The sequence below is a fragment of the Varanus komodoensis genome, unplaced genomic scaffold, assembly GCF_004798865.1.
Source record: "Varanus komodoensis strain SLA01 unplaced genomic scaffold, ASM479886v1 scaffold8, whole genome shotgun sequence".
NCBI lineage: Eukaryota > Metazoa > Chordata > Lepidosauria > Squamata > Varanidae > Varanus > Varanus komodoensis.
This window is the reverse complement of record NW_025336481.1, coordinates 786,895-812,516: the sequence shown is the minus strand read 5'-3', so window position 1 is coordinate 812,516 and position 25,622 is coordinate 786,895. Positions and strand designations below refer to the sequence as shown.

General features: G+C 61.4%; 1 protein-coding gene across 1 annotated transcript; it reads left to right on the top strand.

Moving 5' to 3' along the window:
• The first annotated feature begins 1,693 nt into the window (after nucleotides 1-1,693).
• Nucleotides 1,694-24,179, top strand: DNMT3B (DNA methyltransferase 3 beta). The gene is made up of 20 exons (XM_044455351.1): nucleotides 1,694-1,829; nucleotides 3,078-3,166; nucleotides 5,134-5,286; nucleotides 5,545-5,685; nucleotides 6,728-6,886; nucleotides 8,129-8,236; nucleotides 9,073-9,219; nucleotides 9,729-9,843; nucleotides 11,171-11,215; nucleotides 13,768-13,847; nucleotides 15,243-15,355; nucleotides 15,446-15,629; nucleotides 16,431-16,515; nucleotides 18,072-18,217; nucleotides 18,489-18,579; nucleotides 18,701-18,849; nucleotides 21,033-21,118; nucleotides 22,016-22,085; nucleotides 22,772-22,890; nucleotides 24,038-24,179. The coding sequence occupies exons 1-20, from the start codon at nucleotides 1,694-1,696 to the stop codon at nucleotides 24,177-24,179; spliced, it is 2,358 nt and encodes a 785-aa protein (XP_044311286.1).
• Nucleotides 24,180-25,622: the final 1,443 nt, after the last annotated feature.

The window sequence follows — 25,622 nt, the reverse complement described above, 5'->3', positions numbered from 1 at the left end:
GTGTTTGCTCAGCCGGGTCGCGAGGGGTCTCTGTGCCTGCAGGACCGCGTCACACCTGCGCTGGCTGAGCCGGGCGTTGCCAGCAGGTTCAGGGCGCCGGGTGAAGCCACAGGTGGCCTTGGGAGGGGAAGCAGCGCGGCTGATGGCTTCTTGTCAGCCTGAACAATGAGCGGCCCTTTCGGGCCCGTGAGCAGCCGAGCGGAGACCAGCAAGCCCAGGCAGCTCCCCGCGTGGGTTCGGCAAGCGGCAGGGAGGTCTGCCTCGTCCAGACGCACGGGGCTTCCTCGCCTTCCTTTGTCCCTCCGTTGTTCTGGGGAGGACGAGCCGAACACGCGCCTTGTGAGGACGCATCCCAGCATTTTCGAGGGCCCCTTTGCTTGGCTACCCATTGCTGGGTGGCTTCCCAGCCCTTGCCGATTCTTTCCCTGTGATCGCGTCGTGGGCACCCGCTACGGGCACCGAGAGGCCGCTGGCATCTTCAGCCTCCGGCCTCCTTGCATTTGGCTTCAGCGCTGCTGCCTTCGCCCTCCCTCCGCCGGAGCGCGGCTTCCCGGAGCTGCTCTGGATTCGAATCCAGCCCTGGGGCAGAAGGGCTTGACCAGCCGGGGCTGAGTGCCCGGAGGAGACCCACGCTCAAGGCTTCCGGCCAGCTGTTGCCCGCTTGGTACCCTCCAGATGGGTTGGATCCCAACCACCATCCTTTTCCAGCAGTGTGCTAGCTGGGGACGATGGGACTAGGGATCCAAGTGATCACCAAGGCCTCAGGCTGCGAATGGCTGCACTCGGGGGCCGGAGGAATAGCAGTTTGTTGTTTTAATGTCATTTTACTTTGATGATGAGCAATTAATATCTGGTCCTTCACCGCAGTATTTTTTGGATAAGGACATCTATACCACAACACCCAAATATAGCTTTCCATAATATACCCCAGTCTTAAGCAAGTATTTGTGGGTTCATGCCCATTTCATTCAAGCCAGTTTTGGAGACTGGGTATTCTACAGTTTTTCTGTGAAGAAGTTAATAATATGTGCAGAGGGACAATTGCGTGCAGGAACTCTCCAGACAGCGAGGCAATAACAGGGAGGTGCTTGGTAAATTGTGCATGAGATGGTAGCCTCACTGGAGCACGATGGACAAAAAGCAGATCCTGGAATGTTACTCGTTTTATGAACTTGATTCCTGCCTTCGCCTTTCCACCAAAAAAGGGTGCGCAACACAGTTCAAAATAACAAGAACCGCAGATATTTTTCCTCCCCAGAGTTCCCTTTGGATAAGAAAGGCATCCGTTTTTTAAAAACCGGTGTTCCGTTTCAGGCTGGAAAGGGCTTTCAGCTGGCATGATCCTTAAACCAGAAGTTCTCGTGCTTCTTACATGGTTGCTCGTTCCTAAGATGCACCCCATAGTATGAAGGGGTGTATCTGATTTTAGTCCTACTTCGAGCAGGCACATCAAGATGAATGGGGCTTTGGTTAGGCTAGCATTGGCTGCAGCCCAGCTCAGGGCTTCCTTCCAGAGAAAATGGACCATGCCCTGGCATTGTGTGGCTTCCACTTTCTGGGTCATTTTAAAAAAAACGAGCAAGCACAGAACAATGCAGGGCTTTCTCAATACACATAAAGGTGCAAAGTGATGTTCGGTTTTTTGATGCAGGCTGAGGAGTGCGTTTCCTGAAACCCCATCCTGACGTTTAAGATGAAAGAGGAAAAGCATGACTGTCAGGAGACGGACGAGGACGGCGAGCTGGCGTTGCTCAGCGGGAGCTGCAGCGACGAGGCCGAGGCCGGCCCTGGCCCCACGCCGGAAGCCAAGGGGAAGCGGAAGAAAGCAGGTACCTCTGCGGGGGGAGCGGCCTCTGCTGCTCGCGGCTCCCGGACTCCACCGGTGTATGGGGAGGCCCAACTTTCCCCACACCTTCCGGGGTCAGAGGGTGTTTTCCACATAACGGTCGTGCTCGGGTCTGCCAAAGTGTTTGGGCCCGGGAGCAGAATCCTCAGCGCTCCCCCCGCACCTGTAGCCGCGACACGAGAGCCATCAGAAATCGCCGTTGATGTTGCTCCCTTTTGTGGACACGCTTTGCTTCCCGAGGTGGCCACCTCCTCTGGGGATGGTCCCTGGCAGGAGAGGACTGCTCAGGTGCAGAAGGGCCCGGAGAGTCCGCAGCAGCAGCCGGCAAGGCAGGCAAACCTCTGCTGGAAGCCCTGGAGAGTGGCTGCTGCCAGTCCATGCTGGCAGTCCTGGCCAGGAGAGATTGATGGGAGGGCCCAGGCTGAGGACAGGCCCAGGCCCAGGCCCAGGCCCAGGCCCAGGCGGCGCTCGGTGGAAGGCTCTGGGCTCCTCCGGCGGTGGTTTCGGGAGGAGCAGCAGCAAAGGAGGGCCGTTCCACTGCCTGGCCGTCCGAGGGCCCTTGGCTGGCAGCTCCTGGTGGCCCGTGGCAGGGCCAGTTCTTTGCTCGCTGGGGCACTTCCCTGGCTGTGGGCTTCTTACTCGGGGAAGCAACTGGTAGTCCGGCGAGCTGGCGGGCGCTGGCTGCTTGGCTGGATCAGCCACGGGAGGCGGGAGAGGAGCCCGGGGGACCTCCAGGTCCTGACTCGCCTGCATGCAGAGAGGGTGACCGCAGGCCATGTGGGCAGCCCCACAGAATCTTTGTCTGTTCCACACAGGGCAGCTAGAGGAGCTGCAGCCACACCAAATGCCACTCGGGGGTGGCTGAGTTGTGGGCTGGGGGGCTCGGAGCCATCGGGGACCCAGTGCATCTGGAGGCGGTCCCTCAGCCCGCCAGGGTGGGGGCAGAATCCCAGCCTGGGGCTGCCCGGAGGTGCCGGGAGAGCGCGGAAGCTGCAATCCCGCCCGGCCAGTGGGCTGCGTCGGGCAGGAGAAATCGGGGAGGGCTGGAGAAACGTCAACCTGCGGCGTCGCCCTGAGGCCGCTTTGGATGGAGAGGGGCGCTCACCGCTTGAGCTGGGAAATGCCCAGCACCTGGGTCCTGCCAAGCCTGATCTTGGAGGAAAGAACGGGGGAGACACCCGAGCCTTCCCCTTCCCTGCACCGACTCAAGAACATACTTTCCTTTGCTCAGAAACTGGCGACTCGGAAAAACTGCCCCACAAGGTGAAGGAGGAGAGCAAGGGGGGTGCAGTGGAGGAGCCCCCCAAGGACGCCCAGGAGGTAAGCCCCTGCCAGGCATCGTGCGGGGCCCTCGGCCTCTCCCACCCCCGCGGCGCATGCGCTGACTCTGCGGTTGCAGCTTGCTGCCGTGCTTGCAGCCAGGAGAGGCCAGCGGCGGGGGCAGGCTTGCGCCTGCTGGCCCCTCGGAAACAGGATGCTGGGCAGGCAGCCCGTGCCCGACCCCGGGGAGCGCCTCCTCGGCCTCGCCTCGGCCCTGCACCCTGCTTCCGTGACATCGCCTCCTCTGAGCGGGCCTCTTCCTTCCTTGCGTGCCCTTCCCCCGAATACGTTAGACGCTCCTGGCCAGTTTTTAGAGACTGCTGGAGCCAGAACGTACCACCAATACCTCGTCTTCTCCTGGCTGTAGCCATCAAGCAGCCCCTACCTCTCTGCCCCCCAGAATGCCCGCCAAACCCAATCTCTGGGGTTGCCTTGCGCTGTCTCCATGCCGGTTGTGGGGCGGGGGGCACGAGTCCCGAGCTCTGTGGTTTGACTGCTGTTTATGGCCCCGCGGCTTGGCATCCGAAAAATCCTTTGGCCCCCTGGACACCATCCTTCCAGTGCGTGGGATTTTTCTCCATTTTAGGGGGCCCGTGTTGGAACGCCAGGCCCTGCATCCGGCCAAGTGCGGCTTGGAGCTCACTGCGGAGCCTGTTCCGGGGCTGAAGGCGGCAGGGACATTTCTGTCCTGCCCCGTCCTGTCCCCAGGGCTGCGCAGCGGGGCTGCTCCGAGCGGTTCAGGGCTGGCTTCAGCGCAACTAGAGCCTTTGGCGTCCCGCTGTGGCGACTTTGCTCAGCCCTTGAGGAAAAAACCGCTCAGATTCGTCGGGCACCGGCCTCCGCATGGAACCCAACGGTGTCCGTGCACCGTCTGGTTCTGTTCTCCTGGATGAACTTCTGTTGTTGAAGCCTGAGATGGGGACCAGATGCTTGGAGATGTTTGCTTGACCTTTGACCTTCGTCCCCTCTCTAAAGGGGGGGCCCGGTCCTGGCTCCTTTACTTAGTTATTTATTTGAACCATTTTTATGCCCCCCCCCATTCGCAAAAAGCCTCGGGGCGGCTTACAACCTTAATAAACATAAATAAACAGAGCTAAGGTTGACTTAGGGTTGTTGATCCCCCTCCAAACAGACCCCCTCCCTTTAAAAACAAGAACATTTGGCTCGCCACAGAAAAATGGAGTAGAGAGAATTACTGCCGAAGGGGCCCCCGCCCCTGGAGCTGGGGTTGCGGGGGTCTCCCATCCTCTCCTCCCCGGCGGCTTCCCTTACAGCCAAACAAAACCCTTGCTCTGGTGTAAGTGTGGATGGATGGGGACCGCGGCACCCCAGGAGGGGCGATGCAGGTTTTGCCCCCGTTTTCGTGCCAAAATGCCACTTTCCCCATATGTGGGAAAAGTCGGCCAAAAGAAGAAAAAGGAAAAATGCTACAGCGGGCAGAATTGGCCCTCCTTCCCGGGGCGCTGTGGTCCCGATCCAAATCAGGGCCACACAGGCTGAGAGCAAAGTGAACGAAGGTTGTTCCTGCGCAAGTTTGTGCAGCCCAATTTGGACGCGGACCGTGGTGATCTTGGGGGGGGGGGGGTGGAAGATGCTTTCTGTTCCTGCCCCCATTTTCATGCTGAAATTCATCCCTGTAGAATTTCTGGGTAAGCACTCCTGGTCGGGGGAGGTTATAATGGCCCCTTCTGGGTCACCACGGTCCTGATCCAAGCTGGGGCTGGGAGCACTTCCGAGCGAGCCAAGAAAGCCGCCCCCTCCGTGATCTGCCTGAGCCGCCGCTTCCCCTGCCCCTGCATCACGGGATGGGCCAGGAGACGGAGCCTGTGCTCCCGGGGGGGGGGGGCGGGCCCCGGCTCCCCCGGCCCTCCGTGGCCCCTGGTGCTGGCCCAGCGCCTGCTCTTTCCCTGACGGAGCGAGAGGGCCGCTGAGTTGGGCAACGGGCTGCTTCCGTCCTTCTCGACCAGGTGCGGATGCGTGGAGCTGCTGGCTGGGAGAGCAGCTTGCGGCAGAAGCCCCCTCCGCGCATCGTCTTCCAGGCCGGGCCCGCCTCGCAAGAGAAGAAGCCGAAAGAGGACGTGGAGAGTGTGGAGGGCTTCAAGGAGCGGCACAAGATCAGGGTAGGGCTGCGGCTGAAAGCGGGCTGGCCAATCAAGGATGCTGCCCGTTGGCGCATTCTTCTAGTCCTCATGGTGTGTGTTCAGGTGTGGATGGGCGGGGAGCTGGGATGGGCATATTGGGTAGCTTCCAGCCCCGATTTCTGGACTTGGTATGCATGGGAGGTTGTCCCCGTGGCTGTCGTGACCAGCAGCTTCTCTTCCTCCGCGGTTGACTTTCTGGTCTCCTGCGGAAATTCAGCCCCTTCTTTCCCTCCCCAGTATTCCAAGAGGCTCGCTGCAGGTGTCCAAATTGACTTCTCGGAGGGGAATTCCATGGACTCCAGCCAAGGCAGGAGCAGCGCTGGCGTCCCGAACGGATGCCACTCCAGCCGGGTGCTGAGCAGGACCGAGGAATACCAGGTAGGGGGGCTGAGGGGGTCTCCTAGCCAGGCAGGCCGGTGCAGCCCTCGTGCAGACGCTCAGCACGGCTGTGGGTCAGAGGCCTCAGGTGTGGGTTTGGCAGTGCTGCGGAGCCAGACGCGGATGTGACCCAATCCAGCAAGTGCTGAGTTGCAGAGCAGTAAACACGGATCATCCACAGCTGGAACACGAGCAAACAAGTCCGCTCTGACGCTGCTGCAGTTCCCTTTGGGACTCCCGTTAACCACAAGGAATGGGGGGAGAGGACGACAGGCATCGGGAAAGCCCCTCCCGCCCGCCCGCCCGCCCGCCTCGCGTCACGGCTTGGGCGCGACCTGCAGCAGACGCTTCGCTCCGCGGTTCCGTGCGTTCAAGCGCTTTTCATCCCAGGCGTTCAGCGCAACGCTGCCTGGGCGCTGAACCCGTCCACCGACTGAGCAGGCGACTCCGACTGAGCCAAAGGGCGGGCTGAACGCGCGGCAGTCCGATCAGCCTCGTGACGGCACCGACGTGGGCCAAGGCAAACGTTTCCTGAGTCGCGTGATTTAAGTGCGGTTGCGGTGGAGTCGGCCGGCCATGTGGCCCTCCGAGCCTCGCAGCCCCCGGCCTCCAGGCCTGCCCGCTCTGCCGACCCACCCAGAGCAATCAGCCTAGCCCATCATCCTGATCCTGAGGCGTGGCCGGGTGGACGTGCCCGTGGGAAGCCTGGAGGCGGCCTGGGGCCCACCGTTGTCCCCTGTTGCCAGTCCCGGGGGTCCGCTGCCCAGAGGCCGGCTGTGTCTGAGCCGGAGGGGCAGCACTGGCCGCATCCGGCCGCCAGGATGGGCCGGCCGGGTGCCCGGGGGCGGCGTGAGAGGTGCGCCCGACGGGGCCCTCGCTGCCCCAGGGCACTGGCCAGGGGCATGGAGGCCCGGCTGGCGCCCCGAGCAGCTCTGCCCAGCCCGCTCGCCGGGGCGGGGGCCGTGCTGCGCCTCCCCGTCTCCCGCCTGCCTCGCGCTGCTGTTCCCGCTGGCCTGTGCACCTTTTCCCGCTTGACTTGTAGGATGGCAAGGATTTCAGGACCGGGGAGCTGGTGTGGGGGAAGATCAAGGGCTTTGCGTGGTGGCCCGCCCTCGTCGTCTCCTGGAGGGCCACGTCCAACCGCCCGGCGGCCCCCGGGATGCGCTGGGTCAAGTGGTTTGGCGACGGAAAGTTTTCCGAGGTGAGGCGTGTGGCGGGGAGGTCGTGGTCGTGGGCGGCCTGGCGCTCGGGTAGTGCCAGGGGCTGGGCATCTCAGACGAGGTCCTGCGCCCCCCCCCCCGGCCAGCGCTCCTGCGTGCAGTGCCTGCTGGGGGGGGGGGGAGGAGGAGGAGGAGAGAGATGCTCACAGGGTCCTCTCTTCCGCCTGTGCACAATGCGGAGACGGGCGGAAGTGTGGCAGGCGAGGGCCGCATCCTGCTGGCGAGGCCTCCGCCACGGGTAGGGGTGGGTGTGGGAGAGGCGGTGCAGGCAGCTGAAGTCCCCCAGCTGCGGGGCAGGTGGGCACGTGGGATCACGCCTGCAGGGCGCCGGGCTGGGCATCGGGCTGAGGCCCTGGGGCAGGCGGGGGAGTGGTTCAGCTCTTCCGCCCCAGCAGGGGACACTGCAGGCCAGGCCGGGCAGGGTGGGCAAGGCCTGGCGGGCCTGCGGGGGGGCAGGCACCATGCGCACCAGTCCTGAAGCGGAAACGGTGCCGTGCTGTGGCAGAGCGCCCCGGAGCCTCGGACTGCCGGGTGCCCCAGTCGGAGCCGTCCCCGGAACCTCCGTCGTCGTCGTCGTCGCCTTCCAACGTTTCGCGCATCTCTTGCCGCTTTTCTTTACGCGATGGAAAGCCCCTATTTTTCCTTACGCACATTTTATCCTCACAATGACGTCGTTGTGAGGAAGGCAAGACTGAGAGCCGAGTGCCTGGCCCACGGCCAGCCCCAAGCGGGGGACAGAACCCACACCCCTGGGACCCCAGCCCGACCCCCTCCCACCCGCCGGCTCATCCTGGGCCCATCCTTTGAGCACCTGAGGGACAGAGGTCCATGAACCGCCGGGCGAGGCTGTGATGGAGGGTCTCCTCGGAGAGCAGCCGAGGTTCGCACCTGGGTCTTCCCGGCCGTGGTCCACCGTTACGCGACCCTCGATCGCAGAGGCGCCGGTCGCAACGGCTGTCGCAACCCTCCGTGCAGCATCCCGCGTGAAACACGTGTTGCTGCCACTTTTGGTGGCGGTGGGGAGTGGGAGGCCGCACCCGCCACGCTCTCCACGGGGCCTGACCGTGGCGGCTTAACTTCTCCTGCTCCCGTCACTCCTGTCCGTTGTGAGTTTTGCTGGGGACCCGCTCTGCAAGCACGCACTCCCAGCTGCCGCTTGCCGATGCCCCCGCTTCCTGGCGCGGAGCCCCCCCGAAAACTAAGCCACGGCTCTCCAACTGCAGGTCTCCGTGGACAAGCTGGTGGGACTGGTGGCGTTCCAGGCGTATTTCAGCTCCACCACCTTCAACAAGCTGGTCTCCTACCGGCAGGCCATCCTGCATGTGCTGGAGGTAAAAGGAGGGACCGGTGGAGGGGGTGGGCTAGGGCGCGGGGCCGGCGATGGGGACCCCCGTTCCTGCCAGGCCGCCGCTAACGGATTTCTTGCCGGCAAACGCAGGAGGCTCTGCTGGGCCCGGGACCATCTCAAGCCACGCTGGCACCCCGGCCCAGGTGAAGTGCGCTCTCCCAGCGCCAGCATGGATCGTGCCCAAAAGCAGCCAACGGGCCGCAGATCCCGACCGCTCCCATGCCCTTGCCGGCCCTCTGCCACAAAGCTCGGGAGCTGGCAGTCCCACGCGCCGTTTCACACCGGGAAAATCGGCGCGATGCGACCTGGCCCGCGGCCGCAGTGCCCCGGACTGGCCAGTGCAGCGTTTCTGTGGGCCCAGCTTGCCCGAGCGTGCGTGCCGCTTCCTGCCGGGGCGTTTGGTGCCTGCGACCACGCGTCCCTCGGAGTGCCCGGCCGTCCGTGCGTGCCTCTGCCGGACCGGCGGGGGTGGACGCGTCTGGGGAGCTCGGCCCGGGGACCGGTTTTGTGCTTGCCGGCCCTGGTCGGGACGCCTCTCCAGCTGTCCCTTTTCTCCCGTGACTTTAATGTCTAATTGGTTTTAATGTGTTTTATGCTGCACGCTGTGCTACTTTCAATTTCGGCTTGACTTGTTGTTTGCTGCAAACTGTCCTGAGACGCTAGTATAGGGGACGGTGCATAAAAGCTTTACATAAATTGAACGGTCGCGCTCCGTGGCGGCCAGGTGGTGGCCGGGCAGCGTTCGCCAGCCCTCGCCGTGGGAGGCACGGCGCTCCGACGGTGCGGGGGTGCTCGGTAAAGCCGCTTCCTCCCTGGCAGGTCGCAAGCGCTCGCGCCGGCAAGACGTTCCCCAGCGCTCCGGGGGACTCCCTGGAGGACAAGCTGAAGCCCATGGTGGACTGGGCCATCCATGGCTTCAAGCCCATGGGAGGCAAGGGGCTGAGGCCCCCCAAAGCCGCAGGTACGGTGCTCACCCGGGTGGCCTCGGGGGAGTGCGTTTCCATCAGACCAGCCTGCCGGGGCCGTTTGGGGCGCGGTGTGCCGCCCGGCTTGCCAGCTGCCTGGCTCATTTGGTGCGGTTCCTGGCACACGCACCACACGGCCCGAACAGGATGACCCTCGCTCTTGGCCTGCGGAGTGGCTGCGTCATGGGGGTCCGGGGGCCTGGAGGGCACCACTGCATCCTGCCAGCGGGGCTGGAGACCGACCCTCTGATAGCTGGGCTGGGGAAGGAGGGCCTGCCTTCCTCAGGGTGAGGGGTCCCAAGGACCAGGGGGGCGCTGGGGCCGGGGAGAGGCGTGGCTGGACCAGGGCGGGCGGAGCGGAAAGGCGTGTGCCCGGGCAGAAGCGAGGCAGAGGGTCGGGCGTGTGAATGCGGCTCCCCGGCATGGGGGTTGGGCAAGTGTGGTGGGGGGCCCCAGCCCCCCTGCCGCAGCGGCCATGCTTGCCTTGCAGAGAGCAGCCCCCCCGGCAAGGGCGATGCTGAGGACCCCCCCCCCACGGAGCCCCCCGCCACCCCCCCCACCAAGCGGCTCAAGACCGTCGTCTGCAATGGCGGCAAGGAGCAGGCAGAGGTGAACCAAAGCAGAGGTAATGGGTGTCCGGGGGTGGGCAGGCGGGTGGCCTGCGGGGTCCGCGTGTCCCCCGGGACCAGGCAGGAAGGGCTGCCTGGGCACGGGCCTCTCCCAGGCCGCAGTGGCCTCCGGGCTGCAGGCCTCTCCGCTCCGGCTCCACCCCCTTCCAGCTAAACCAGCCAGTCCAGCCCAGTTCAGAGGCCCTCCCAGGAGACGTTCCAGTCACGTGCAGGGGCCCAAGCGCCCCGACGGCCAAATAGAGCAGCGGATTTGGGCCGCAGCTTTCACTGCGAGCGGCTGAACTTGGGGAGCAGCGAGCCGAGGCGCCTCCTTCGAACAAACACCAGCTGCAGCCTGTTTTCCTTCCTTTCCTTAGAGAAAGTTTTCTTTACCGCTTGCAAAGCAAATCCCCCCGAAGGAGCCTCTGAGCATGCACAGAGTGGTTTCTTGAACCCAACCTAGCGACAACTTCCGGGGGTTCTCCGTGCAACCACGGCTGAAGGCAAGCCGCCTCCTCTCCACCTTCTGCTCTTCCAGTTGGGCCTCCCACCTCTGCCGGCACCTTACCACGGGGTTCAGCTTGGGGGGCAAGCTGCTCCCTGTCCCAGTGGCCCCTTCCATGCCCCAGCCAGCCCCAGGCACAGTCCCGCACGGCCCACTCCCCGTGCTTGGAACAAACTCTTTCCTCGGCTGCATCCCAGCACCCTGAGCCAGATCCTGCTCCACAGTCGCACGGAGACCTTGGACAATACGCCCTGGGGCATGGCTAGTATCCCATGGGAATGCTGGCCCAAGCCCGCCATCCCTCTTGCCCCCAACAAGGAGAGACACTGCCGCCTTTCTGAGTGGGGGACAGCCCTGCAAAAGGCCAGGAGCCCCCCCACGTGGCCAATGGCTGGGGCCCAGGCAGGACTGGAATCGGTCGCTGACCCTCTGGTTTGGCACCCCAATGCGGAAGGAGCATCGTCGTCCCTGAACTCCTCACGTTCTCTGGAGGAGCAGGTTTTAAGAGGCGCAGGGGTCACCCACGCAGCCTGCCCTCCCTGCAGCCGCCCAGCCCCAGCTGGCCTGCCGGATCCTGCTGAGCAGAGAAGCTGGCCCTCCGCGTCGGCACGGAGGCCGGAGGGCTCATGGGGGACCCCTGGAGAGGAGGCGGAGCTGCCGACGGTCTGCCCACCGGCTCCGCGCGTGCTCCGTGGCAGAGGAGCCCCTGGAGCGGGAAGGGACTCGGGGCAGCGACTCCAGCCCCGGCCGGCTGCGCACTCTGCCACGCTGGACGTGCGGCCCGCACCCCGGCTGAGGGCCGGCCACTCACACTGGGCTGCCGCTTCCTTCCTTTGCAGAGAAGATGGTGTCCGAAGTCAAGAATAACAAGAAGAGCTTGGAAGGTAAGGGGCGGCCTCTGCTCTGTCGGCGGCTCCGGCCCCACGCCCAGCAGGCGCTTGGGAAAAGTCGCTTTTGGCTCGCAGGTGCCGATCCAGCCTGTGCTTGGATCCACGTTCTGTGGGGGGGACACAGGCGAGAGCCCAGCCAGCGACTCCGTGGCCACCCTCCTTCCAGAGAGGCGAGTTGCCCTGGCACCTGCCGTGCCGGCAGGACGAAATATGCAGGGCACCCTCCCTCTGGGGACCTTTGCCGCTGCAGGGGAAGCAAAACGCTTGCCGGGAAGGCCAGGCGGTGCGTGCATCCTGCAGGAGGGCCCGGGGCTTCCGGGAAGGGCCTGGAGGAGCACAGCCTGTGTCCCTGCAGCTGCCTTGGGACACGCACCGAGGCCGTTCCGGTCGGCTGGGCCCTCCGGGGCCTCAGGTGCTGCATCAGGGATGCTTAATGCTCCGCCCCCCCCCTTTGCTTTGCCGCTTCATGGCCATGAGGAGGTGGCTAAAGAAAGGCAGACGGGGCAGAGGGGAGGAGCTGTCCCAGGGGGCTGGTTTGCGAAAAGACGCTCGGAGGGGCTGGTTGCTCACCCCACTGCTCCCAGCAGACGCTCGGGCACCCAGTGGTGGCCGTGGCTTGTTTCCCCTCTGTGTCCCATGAGGGCGCAGTTTCAGCAGCCCGCTCTGACCCAAGGCCTCTCTGCAGAAATGGGTTTTCACCTTTGGAAAGAGAGGCGCCCCTTTAAAGATGTTTTCCCCATCTTTGGGGAGCACAGCGTACAGTTTTGCGCCTTTGGGGAGACGTGTGCATAGTCAACATGACACCCTCTGGGAGGCTGTGCACAAATTTACCCTAATCTGGGTTTTTGCTTTACATTTGAGGAGGTCTGCGCACATTCATTAAAGAACAGAAACTACTGTGCATCAGCACTTTTTGCACAGATTTCCCCAGTTTTTGGAAAAGTGCACCAGTTCCTCCCCCCCGACCCCTGATGCAAAACACCCTGAAAAAGAGAAGTAACATTAAATTTGCACGAATCTCCCCAAAGGTGAAGAAAAGAACATTCAGTATTTGCATGTCTCTCAGAGATGAGGCAAAAATGCTACATTTGTGGAAGCCTCTCCAAAGATGGGAAAAAGAGCTTCCCCTTTCTGGCACGGCAGTAAAACAGAGGTGCAAATGGACTAGCGCCATTTGAACATGTCATGGAGAGTTGATACGCCTAGCGAAACGAGGATCGGGAGAGTTCATTACCGTGTGTAGCCCTTTCCGATGAGCCCCGTGCAAACCAGCTGGCTGGCTTGGTACCAACCATGAGCCATTCTGGGAGCGAGCCTCCCTGAGCAGCCCTACGGGACGTGGGTCCTCAGCCAGGCTTGGATGTCAGTAACAAACCACCCGGAAGGGACTGCGCTGGGTTCACATTCATGAAGCCGCCACCCTGAGAGAAACAAGACCGAGAAACCCTCGGTCTGCCCACACGTCGTGCAGACCGGTCCGTGTCTCTTGCTAGACTCCGAGGGGATCTGTTGGCGACGCACAGGTACGTGAGGGGGTGTCACATGGAGGTGGGTAGAGACCTGTTCTCCCCGCAGAGGAAGGCAGGACGCGCTCCAACAGAGCCAAGCGCAGGGAACCCAGGTTCCATTTGGATGCCAGGAAGCACTTCCTGACAGTCAGGACCCCGAGGGTGTGCAATGGGCTTCCACGGGAGGTCGTTGAGGCCCCATCAGTGCGGGTGTTCAAGGACAGGCTGGACATGCACATGGTGGGCATGTCGTGAGCAGAGCCTGTTGGAGCCGGGGGTCAGACTGGATGGCCCGGAGGCCCCTTCTGATTCTATGTTTCTGTTTTACTGGGCGTGCCGTTTACAGGCTTCTGTGCTCTCAAAATGAGCTTCCCCAGGAAGTCGCAGCTGCCCATGATATATTTCGGCCCCCAAAGACAGCCCCACCCTTTCCAAGGCAAACATGTCTCTTGTCTGCTTTTTCCAGTGCTGGTTTTCCTTTCTGTACCTGGAGCAGGGTTCATACATTTTACATGCTTAGTCTAGCTGAGGGCATCAGGCTTGTCTTGAGTTACTTTCCTTTACCTGGCTTCTTCCAGATGTGTCAGACTCCAACTCCCATCATCCCTAGCCTGGTTCAGTAATGGGCCCAGCTGGATAAGGATGGCATTGTAATCCACCACCCCAGAGAGCAGTAGTGGGGAAAGGCTGCCGTCTCCTTAAGAAATGCCAGTCGGAGACTCACGGGCCTGTCCTGCCCTCCTTGAATCTGTCTGTCTGTCTGCAGCATTTCTACCCCGTCCTTAACAGTGTCTCAGGATGGCTTTCAACATAATCAAACAAACCATAAATAGACAGAAAAGGAACAGCCAACATAATAAAATAAGACTTGAAATGGAACTAAGCATGACAACAAAAGCAGTCAAAAATTAAAATATTAACATGCCGGGCAAAGAAAATATTAACATGCCAGGCAAATAAGATATTGAAATGTTGGGCAAATAAAATATTAAAATGCCAGGCAAATAAAGAGGTCCATTTATTTGAATCCTTGAACAGACAGCTGCTTATCGTGTGGGAAGAAGAACCCCGTCACCTTCCACCCCCTGTTTGAAGGGGGCCTCTGCACGACCTGCCAGGTGAGTGCTCAGGCGGGGCAGGTGAAGGGGGAAGGAGGAGAGGCCGGGTCGCGTCCCCCGCCGCCGGCCACGAGGTGGCTGCAGATGGGCGCCCACCGGATGCTGCTCTCCAGCCTGCAATGAATGGCGAGAGGGGCGTTCCAGGATCCTGGGGCTGACAGTGTCGTAGGAAGCGCGATCTTGTCCTCTGGAGGGTTTCTTCCAAACGGAGCAAGCCTGGTCTGGGAAGTCCAGACCTGCTTGGTCCCCCCACCCACCGCACCTTTCCCGGTCTGCCGTGTGAGACAGTTGCAGAAAGGAAGTGCTCAGAGGATGCTTCTAGCTCCCCCACAGCCCTCTGTCGGGGGGGGTGTGGGTAAAGAGAGAAAGTACCGGGAAGCCCGTCTTCCCGGATGGTCACATGTCCGATCCTAGTAGGGCTCCCCCATTTCTGGTAGGGCTTCCCCACCGCTAATTGCCGCATGAGCACGTAAGAAGAGCCAGGCCACACCTGACGGGCGGCCCACCTGGACCTCACCACTGGAGTGGCCAACCAGTGGGAAGCCTACCAGAGGAACATCACGAGTGCAGTGCCACCCATGTTCCCCAGCAACTGGTGCGCACGGGCCCACTGCCCACGCCATAGGCCTGGCTCATTGTAGCGATAGCCCCCTCCGCCAGGACTGTGGCCGGTCCCCTTCTCAAGCGGCCCACGCTGGTGGCCCATGGCTGGACCCCTTCCTTGGACCTGTCCCGAACCGTCTGTCCGTCCGTCTGCTTCAGGGGACATCCCCTGAAGTGTGATGGGAAGGGGAGAAAAACGGGCTCCCAGGCTGCCTGGCATATTCTGGGCTGGGCTGGGGCTGGGGGCGCGGCTGGGACGGCTCAACACGCAGGCAAACCTGCCGGAGCCGCGGAGGACGCAGCATGCCCGGCCCGGCTGGATGCCTCTGGGGCAGGCTGGAATTTGCCGCCCGAGGTCAGGGGAACCCAGGGCGTCCCCCGGGGCAGCAGGCACGTTGGCCCCAAAGCCCGAAACCCGGCGGAGCTGCTCCTGGCTTCTGCAGCTAGTCCCAAAAGCGCACCCCCACGTCTGGCGGCCGGCCCCCTCTCCAGAAGGGCTCCCATGTGAGCGGGCAGGCACCGTGCGAGGAGATGGGGGCTTCTCCCGTGCGCACTGGGTCCGCCTTGCCTGGATCCATCGGGGCCGCGCCAGCCACAAGAGGGAGGAGGCAGACCCTGTGGCTGCCCGCTGAGCCCCGCAGGGAGACAAGCCGGGGGAGGGCTGCAGCCAGGGGGCTCGTGGGGGTCAGGACGCCACTGCCCCCTGGGGAAGGCTGCCCGCTGGCTGCCCCGGGGGCTGGACAGGGCTGGGCCGGCACCTTCCCTGACGGGGCTGAGGCGTCTCCCTTGCAGGACCGGTTCCTGGAGCTGTTCTACATGTACGACGACGACGGGTACCAGGCCTACTGCTCCATCTGCTGCGAGGGCAGCGAGCTGCTGCTCTGCGACAACGCCAGCTGCTTCAGGTGGGCCCCCGCCCCCCCCACCCCGCCCCCCCTGCCCCCCCGCGTGCCGGGCCGGGCCGGCGCCTGCATCTCCTCCGCTCTCGCCGCCAGGTGCTTCTGCGTGGACTGCCTGGACGCGCTGGTGGGCAGGGGCTCGGCCGAGGCCGCCCGCGAGGAGGAGCCCTGGAGCTGCTTCATGTGCCAGCCCCAGCGCCGCCACGGGGTGCTGCAGCGCCGGCAGGACTGGAGCGCGCGCCTGAAGGAGTTCTTCACCAGCGAGAGCGGGCGTGAATACGTAAGGGGGCGGCAGGCGCGCGCGGCAGCGGGGGAGCCCGGCCCTTCCTCCGCCGCGGCAGCGGTGGTGGGTCGGGGGGGAGCTGAGGGCCCTGGCCCCGAGCCGCGGCCTCGCGCTGCTCTCCGTGGAGCCCGCCTGCCTGCCGAGGGCCCTGGGGGGGGGCAGCTCCGCACCTTCCTCCGTGTCGCCCCTGTAGCTCGGGCTGAGGAGCCGTGATGGGGCCGGAGCCGCCCCGGGACCCTCATGGCCCAGAGGCCTCGAACCGGGACCCCACGGGCCAGTCCGACCCGAACCAGAGCCCCCCCCCCCGCACTACTGGGGTGCAGGCTCCCTACACCCTGGGGGCAACATCTTGGGGATGGCAGCCTGGAGGCACCCAGCAGGACCCCCCCCACACACACACGCAGATTGGACTGCTGCTGTTGCCACGTGATGATGCCAGACCTCCACAGAAGGGACCACGTGTAGCTTGGGCACGAGCCACGTCTGTCCTTCCTGAGACGCAGCGCTTGTGTGGGGGGGGGCAGCTGACCGTTTTCCTGGCAACACCCGCCAGGGTTGGTGCCGGAATGAGGCGTGGCCGCCCGGGAAGACTGCGGGCATGTTTCCCACCTAGACCAGGTATTGAAGGTGCCGCGACTGGGGCCCAGCGACTCCGACCTCGAAGGGCTGCAAAGCAGAGGGCGCGGGGCCGAGCGCGCCTCCGTCCAGAGAGCAGGGCTCCGGCATCCTCCGGCATCGCGGGGAGTGAGGCAGGAGGGCTTGCTCCCAGCTCACCCCTTTTTCTGCCTCTCATCACAGGAGGCACCAAAAATCTACCCTCCCATCCCAGCCGCAAAGAGGCGGCCGATCAGGGTGCTGTCTCTCTTTGATGGCATAGCGACAGGTAAGACACCTCGAGACGATGGATGGATGGATTGATTGATTGATAAACAGTTGCATACCTCTTTATCTGATAAAAGCCATCAAGGTAGTGTGCAAATCTGAAACTATAAAATCAACACAAAAACTAAAAGCAGTGAAAACAGACATGACGAAGGACCTGTTTCGGAAGACTAAACGGAACGATGCCTCTTGACGCCCTGCCCAGAGGCCGGGGACGGGGCAAGCATAGGCCTTGAAGGAGCCCAGACTCTGGCGGGGGGGCAGTGCGTGCGCCCGTGGTGGGGGGCCGCCAGCCAATGTGTGTCGTGCCAGGTTTGGATCCAGGACAGCCCCCTCAGAGGTGTGCTGGGTCAGCAGGCAAGGTATGTACCCCTTTAAGCTTGAGGCTGTGTCCCCTCATGGCTGAGGGAACTTCTCACGAAGTTTCAGACGCTCGGTCCACCTGCACGAAAGGTACGCGTGAAAGCACAAGAAGAGCCACACTAGGTAGATCAAGGGTCCGCCTCGCCCACGGCCACCTGCCAACTGGAGACTCGCAAGCGGAGCGGGAGTGCAACAGTACCCTCCTGCCCATGCGCCCCAACAGCTGGGGCACATGGGCACACTGCGTCTGCTCCTGGAGGGAGCCTGTAGCCTCAGGACCTCTGGCCGCGGACAAGTCTTTTCTCCCTGAATGTGGAGCGGGAGAAGCTCCCCTTTTCCACAGCCTCCAGCTCGGTGGTGTCTCCGCACCCTGCGCTAGCCGATTTCCTGGCTTCGCTGAGCTGCGCATGCCTGCCACGAGTGCGCCAGGGTGGGATGTGTGTGGGGGGGCCTCGCCTAGAACAGGGTGGGAGCTGGCCGGCCCGTGGTAAGCACGTCTCACCCCTACGGGGAGCACGTGGGACACCCGACCCAGGTCCATGCCGGCCTCTGGGCCGTCCCGGGGGTCTTGTCATTCCCTTCCGTTCCCGCACCCCCTGCGTGGGAGACTAGGATGCCTCCGTGCTGGCCCAAACCGCAGCGCCCTCGCAGCGTGTGGATGATGGCTGTTGGGAAAAATGGTACTCTGCCTTATCAGGTCAATGTGAGGATGGACGAGGACATTCGTCATCACTGCTAAGGACAGCTCGTCCCACGGCCTCTCCTTCCGCAAAGTTTGGCCGCTTTCCGGATGGCCTGTATTCTCCTTCGTTAAGGCCAGTCTGGTTAATTTGATACCGTTTTACTACTGTCCATGCTTTTCATCCGCGTCCCGTCCTGCAGTCCTCGGCCTGCCTGCAGGCGTTCATGAGCTGTTCCGTTTCATTGTTCCATGACATTCACATATCCTCCATCTGGGTGCTGGCTCCTGTTGAAGGAGGTTGAGGTTCGTGCCCCGGGGCATCACGGGGCCCGCGGCAGTGCCCGTGCGCGCCCGAGGATGGCCCAGCTCCCGCGGCCTTTGGTCAGCGCCGTGCCTCGCGACTCGCACGGGATGGGGCGAGGGGCAGGGGCCACGTCAGCGGGGGGGAAGGCTTGGGGGATCCGGCCGGGTCACACCGCCAGCTTCTCACCTGAGCCGCTTCCGCTCCGCAGGCTACCTGGTCCTGCGAGATCTGGGCATCAAGGTGGAGAAATACGTGGCCTCTGAGATCTGCGAAGACTCCATCGCTGTGGGGACGGTGCGGCACGAAGGGAGCATCAGCTACGTGCACGACGTCAGGAACATAACCAAGAAGAACGTAAGGGGCGCCCTGGCCATGCGCCTGGCAGAGGAGGCCGTGCTGGGGGCCGGGTCGGGGTACCTGGGGCAGCACCGGTTCCTGGGTTTGGAGAGCAGAGGCAGCCGCGGTGGCTTGGGCGCCTCTCCGGGTGTGTCTGTCCTCGCTTGCCGTGCCCCGTGAAGCAGGCGCGTGGTGGGCAGCCGGGGCATCCACAGGGCCCCCGTCACGGCGTGCCGCTGCCGGCTCCTCGTGATGCCAAGCCGTGCCGCCATTTCTCCGTCTGTCGCAGATTGAGGAGTGGGGGCCATTCGACATGGTGATTGGCGGCAGCCCCTGCAACGATCTCTCCACTGTGAATCCGGCCAGGAAAGGTTTGTATGGTAAGCGGTCCTGAAACCTGGAGGACTTCAGGCTTAACGAGTCAGGCACGGTCGCTCCGCTGTCGGCTCCGGGCTTTCCGGGAGACAAATGCTCGTCGACTCCACCACTTTCTCCTTGCAGAGGGAACCGGAAGGCTGTTCTTTGAATTCTATCACCTGCTGACACTCGCTCGCCCCAAAGCTGGAGAGGAGCGGCCATTTTTCTGGCTCTTCGAGAATGTCGTTGCCATGAAAGTCAACGACAAGAGGGACATCTCGCGTTTTCTGGAGGTAAACGCTGCCAAGGGGCTTCTCTGCCCTGGGGCAGAAAGCGCCATTTCCGTCCGGGTCTCTTGCTTCACCTTGTCTGCTCCTGGCTGAATAAACGGCCAGGGGAGCCGGGCTTTGAGCGTGCCTGCACCGCAGATGCGACAGTCCGGCCTGCATGCACGCTCTCCACGAAACCCCGCGGGGTGCCGTCCTGCTCTGGGAGGGGCACAAGGTCCCGCAAGGGACCGTGGCCCTGCAGGTCCCTGCAGCAGCCATTCAGTCTCGGCTCCAGGATGCCCCCCGTGACCCAGGCTAGCCGGGGGTCGGAGGTGAGAATGCTGGACTTGGGGGTCCCGGGCTCCAGTTCCCACAGGGCCATGAAGCCCACCCTTTGACTCTCATTGCCTGTCAGCCTCGCCTACCTCGCAGGGTTGTTGTGGGGATGAAGGGGAGAAGAGGTGAATCACAATGGCTTTCTCCGGCTCCTTGGAGGAGAGGCGAGATGGGCGCTCTCGCCCCGATCCCTGCAATCCACACGTCCTTCTGCTCTAGGAAGACTTTTTACTGGAAGATGGTTGTCGACTGCCCAACTTGGGCTCTTGGGTGGAATAGAAGTGAAATAAAGGCTAGAAGTGGAATAAATTCTGTATACCCCTGCCCTTTTCCTCTTGGGAGGACCCCAAAGCAGCTTACATAGCTCAATTTTCTCCTCACCACAACGACCCTGTGAGGTAGGATGGCTAAGAGTCTGTGACAGGCCCAAAGCTGCCCAGTGGGAACCAGCACCTGGGTCCCCACATCCCCAGCCGAACACCATCAGCACCACACCGTACTGGTTCTCTTAAGAAAAAGGACATGGACAATAACCGCCATGGTCCATCGATGCCACATAAAGGCCGTTTATGGTGACCAGGTGAAGGCCTTGCACACTTCCCAGGCCGGGGTTCTAGTGGGGAAGGTCCGGGATTTAGAACGCAGGACCCTGCAGGGGTGCTCGGTGGAATGTGTGAACGACCGGTGACCTGGTGTGTCAGCCCAGCCAGCAGCCGTCTCCTTCATCAGATGCGCTGGAGTTGTTGCATCCCTTGGTGTTCCATGGGAATTAATTAATTAATTAATTAATTAATTAAAACATTTCTATGCCACCCCTTGCCGAAGCCTCGGGGTGGCTTACAACACAATAAAATACAATAAAATACAAAAATAACAATATAAAATTAACAATATAAAATAAATAACAATGTAAGAGAAGTCGCCCTGGCCAGCATTCTGGTTGTGTATAGTTAGATACACACAAACTTCAAAAACTGAGTAAGGTTAATATTTAATAATCTAATATTCTTATACTAGTTATCTTGTTTTGTTTCTTATAACTTGTGGTTCCATGTCATGTGTATGGGTTCCCTGATGTGTATTAACCCCTGATGCCCATCTCCTCATTTGTCCAGCTAAGAGTTTCTAGTTTCTAAGAGCAACTGGCAAAAAAGGTTCCGTGGAGATGGCACCACTGTGGAGAAGGCCTGGTCTGGTCCATCTCACAGAGGGGCTTTGGCTAAGCCTTGATCTCAATCGGAAGGATTAAGCACAGAAGAAAAGTTCTGCCAGATCAGCTCAAGGCCCTACCTACTCCAGCAAGCGCTCCCCCACAGTGGCCAACCTGAAAACACACAGAGAAGATAACAAGGGCAACAGCCCTCTATCATGCTTGTTCCAGACAAACTGTCTTCAGAGATGGATGGAGATATCATACAGTCATCATGAATAGGAGTCATGAACAGCCTTCTCCTCCATGAATGTGTCTGACCTTTTAAAGCCATCTAGGTTGGCGGTCATTGCCGTATTTAATTACGTAACAGAATGACACCGTACATGGGGGGGAACCGGTGCCCTCCGGACGCCGCTGCAGGGCCCGTGGTCAGGGATGGTGTGAGCTGGGCATCGGGGAGCTGCCGTTCCTGTATTCTCGGCATACCTGTTCTTTTCATGCCTTAAATCTCGATGCCTAAGCTGAAGAAGTCTTTCCACTCCCGCGTAACCCGAGAACGCCTGGCACGGCCAGGCACGGCTGGCAGGAGGATGCTCCAAGTTCTACACCTGTCTCTTTGTTCCCTGGGCAGGGGCTCGGTGGCAAATACTGCCGCTTTCACAGGAACGGGGGACCGTTTGGCAGCTTCCCCCTAAACGCTCGTCCCTCTTCTCCGCAGTGCAACCCAGTCATGATCGATGCCGTGAAGGTCTCCGCCGCACACCGGGCGCGGTATTTCTGGGGCAACCTGCCTGGGATGAACAGGTAATTTCGGAAGGTGTATTCCTCTCCCCTGCTTCACTGAGCCCCGATGCCGAACCTGGTTGGGGGGCCTGGGGCCCATGAGCCCAGCTGGGGGCAGCGCCAGCCTGCAGAACGAGCTGCCCGAGGGGTCCCCGTCGCGCGGTTCTAGGCAGTAGGTCACAGCCAGACTCCTTCAAGTTTTGATCGTCCAGAGGTCGTCTTCGCCCTTTCAGTAAGCCATTCCTTTTTGAATGCATTTGGGTTTTCTGAAGGTTTAAAATACTGTTGACCTGCTGGCTGTGAGCACTTACGAGGGCCATAGGCCAGTTACACACTGCTAAATGCATCCTTCTCCCAATGCACGAGTCTGTCCGTCCGTGTGCGCTCCTCGGATCCCCAGAGGAGGCTTCGCTGAAAAAGGGCCCCGCGAGAAGCAAGTCTGCCCCAGGGCCGCAGCGTGGGGCTGCCCAGGCCGGGGAGAAGATGGCAGAATGGGACGGAACGGGGCTCGTGGCGCCCTGCCCGCCCCAGTGGATGGGGATCGGGTTGAAATGAGAGGCTGGCACACAAAGGGAGCTTGATGCGCAACGCACGGCCTCTTGGCAGAGGAAACAGGTGTGCCAAGGCAGGTGCGAGCTGCCCTCTGCCCTTCGCATGACAGAGAGGGTGCCGAGCCACAGAAGCGGCTCAAGCCGTTCCGAGGCACCTTCCTCCCCTACCCCAGTGGGTTTAGCGCCTTGTCACAAGCAGCCTTCCCCAATGACGTGCCCTCCAGATGCTGGCCGGGGGCAACGGGAGTGGTCCTCCGACACATCTGGAGGGCAACCAGTTGTGGGTGGCTGCTATAACAAGACACGTGCCATGAAACATCACAGAAGCCATTGGTTTGGCCTGTCATGGTTTTTGGTCTGTTCTTAGGCCCCTGGTCGCTTCAAAGAGTGACCGACTCGAACTTCAGGACTGCCTGGAGTACAACAGGACGGCGAAGGTAGGTCTGGAGCCTGACACCCTCCCTGGCTCCAAGGTTTCGGGATGCTTGGGAATGTGCCGGAGGCTTGCATGCCTCCCAGGTCTCTCTCGGGTGACACCGCCTGAGGGTTACGGGTGTGCAGACACCCATGCCTCTCTCCCTGCGCCCTGCCTCCTCCCTCAGCCCCGGGGCTCAGCCGCTGCAGCCCCAGCCCCCAGCCCCATTTCCCTTTCTTCCCTGCTCCCCTGTGGGTTTCTCCTGCCCCTCTGCAAAAAGAAGAGAGCAAGAGGCGTCTGCCTCCCGCCCCAGACCAAAAGCATTACGCTCCCCCAAGCACACGACGGTTCCGGCTGGGGATGAAGGCAAATTATGCTACATACTCCTTGCAGTATTTATGCGAGCAGGCAGGGTGTGTGCAGAGACCCGGGGGCTCTTGCTGTGAGGGCTGGCGGACTGTTTTCCGGGGCCGGCGTGCCTCCGTCTCTGCCTCCCTCTGTGCGGAAGGAGTGGCCTGGCTCCTTCCAAAGGGCCCTGCAGAACAGCTGCTGTGCCCGGCAGAGGAAGGGGGAGCTCGGCAAGGCCCCCTCTCCTCTCCCCACGCCCTTGCTGCCTGCCCCCAGGGGCCCTGCTCTGGGCACCTCCTGGAATCGGCTGCCGCGGCTCCTCCGGGACACTCACCTGGCTCCTTGCGCTTTTCTCTTCAGTTGAAAAAGATCCAGACCATAACCACCAAGTCCAATTCCATCCGGCAGGGGAAGGCCCAGGCGTTCCCCGTGCGCATGAATGGGAAGGACGACAACCTGTGGTGCACCGAGCTGGAAAGGTGAGCTCCGGGGAGGCGGCTGGGCGGAAGGGAAGGGGAGGCCCGCAGGCCGGGCTGTGAGCGGGGGCTTTCTTGGGGGTGGCGAGGAAGACTCCGGTTTCTCTCTCTCTCTCTCTTGCAGAAGTAGGTTGCTTTTGTTGACTAGGGGTGGGTTAGCTCTTGCTTCCACCCACTGCCCGGAGGAAGGGCCGCTGAGCGCCCAGAGCGCCCCTGTGTGGGCAGGCCCGGCAGCCCTGGTCAGGTGGAAGGCTTTTGAGGCGGGGGAGTGTCGCTCTTTCCCCCACGCACGTGACGAAAAGCTCGTGTGAAACGAGGGTCCTGCCGCCCTGTGAAGGTTGCGGGTGCCGTCCCTGATGCTCAGCACCCCTGGACCAGGGTCAGGGGGCTAAGCTGGCTGGAAGGTGGAAATGGTGAGGAGAGACTGGGGCAAGAGAGCCCCCAGCTGAGGGGGCAGTGTCCTCCCCCAGACCCCCTCCTGCTGCTGTTCGGAAGGCTCGAAACGGGATGTCTTGGCATGGGGAGAAGGGCTCAAAGGCTGTGGAGGAATATCCCATGAAGGCAGGGCTTTCACCTCCCCAACACCCCGCCAGGGTTGGCGGAACCTTTTATGCCTTTGCAGGGTAGAAGTCGGGGTAGCAGCACTTTGAGCAGCAGCCCTGGCCAACTTCCTGTCGAAATGCTGGCTGTGCATTCACTGAGCAAAACCTCCACCTGCTCTGTGCATTCGCAAGGGCCAATCGGTTTCCAAACGCTTTTGGACACCCTTCCGGGTGTTGGGGCGGCGGGAGGCTTGCCCGGCCTCACGGAGACTTTGCCGCGGTGATGCAGCACTGAGCCGAGCCTGCACGGACCCAGGGACCGGCCCTGCGGACGGCACGGGGCGAGTCGGCTTCCGCGGCGGCCTTGGTGCGGCCTTGCAGGCAACCCACGTGGCCAGGCAGCGCTTCCTCCCCCTCTCGTGCCAGGATCTTTGTTCAGGGCCCGGCTGGGGCTGGGGCTGCGAGAAGCCAGAGCACCACCCAAGCCTGGGGGCAACGCCGAGCGGGCCCTCAGCCAGGGAACGCCACACACCTGGCCTCCCTGCAGGACGGGCCAGCTCCTGACCCGCTCGTGTGAACGCCGCTCACCGCTCTGCCTCTTCTTCCAGGATCTTTGGCTTCCCCCTGCACTACACGGACGTGTCCAACATGGGCCGTGGCGCTCGCCAGAAGCTGCTTGGCCGGTCCTGGAGCGTCCCGGTCATCCGCCACCTCTTTGCCCCGCTCAAGGATTACTTCGCCTGCGACTAGCGAGGGGCGTCCAGGTCCCTGACCAAGCCGCCTGGAGGGAATTGCAAGAACCGGCACCGCCGTCGTCCTCCAGGCGCCACCCCCAGCTGCCCACCCCCACCCCCCACCGGAGCCGGCAGCCTCGGATAGTCAGACACAGAGACCTCGGGGACGCGTCCCTTGGACTGGCAGTGTGTGATGGGGGTGTGACAACAGCGTTAACCATTTTTCCAAATTCTTGAGAAACAGCCACTGATTTGCTACCTGAGTCAAAGCTGGCCTTCTGAAGAAGGCAAACTTGAACGAGGGATGAGAAAAGAACTCTCAAGGAACAGCTGCTGAAGAAGCAAACTTCTAGACATGAGCCATCCTTGCTGTGTTTTACACAATCTACACACTGGAAAAATCAGGGGTGCCACCTCCCTCTTTTCTTAACCCCTCCTGTCCCTTTTTATATATATATATAGAAAACAACAGAAAAACATTTTTGGGAAAAAGATACTTTGGTTGCTGCTTTACAACATTTTGTTAGAATGTGGGAACTCCTGAACTGGATTTAACTGAAACTGAACAGTAAGATAATCGTCGTTTGAGCAAAAGGTTGACTCTCTGCACAGGTATCAGGTATACTTTTAACTACACTAGAACAACAGCAAAACAATGCTTTTAACATAATTTCAGGGGCATCTTAAGGAAGAGAAACTTCTTGTATCGCCACATGGGCTTCTCTTTGCCTACAGCCCATCGAAGTGCGCAGAACAGCGCAAGAGGTTCTCTGAGCATTTGCACAAGTTCGAGTCATTTCAGAAGGACCTGAGTAGGGAAGCTTCCACTGGGGCCGAGAAACAAGACAGCACAGTGCCAAAAAGAACTTTTACAAATGCGTATGCTGCAAATTGCCAAGAGACTCTCCTCTTCTCTTTGAGAAATGCTAGGGACTGACTGAGCCTCTTCCAGAACAACCGAAGGACTACCTGAAGGGCCGCTTGCCCCGCATGGACCTCACTGGAGGGAGCTTGGCTCCAGCCCTTCTCAATGCTGCTATTTTTGTTACGAACGTTAGCTTGATTTTTGAACTGACATTGCCTTCTACCACTGATTCCATTACTCAAAGGACAAGCCTGGTAGGGCAGTAAAATCCCTCTACCAGGAGTAGAGACGATCCTTGATTTTCTGGGTCCTGATGGACTGGGAGTCTCCAGTGACGTCTCTTTCTACCTTTCTCACCTCTGCCAGGTGCTAACCTGTAGCATCGATACTTCTGCACTCTCACCTGTACAGTTAGACCTGAGAGCAAAGTCCTGCATCTCAGTCCTCCAGGAAGCCATCGCAGGCCGGCCGTTGCGTGGCTTTTTTTCCCACGGTGAACGCCCTTTGGTGATGGTTTCCTTCCGGTTCTGTGCCCCATCAAGCTGGTCCTACTGCCTCAGGTTTGCCCCTTCTAATACCCCCCCGTGTGTTTTG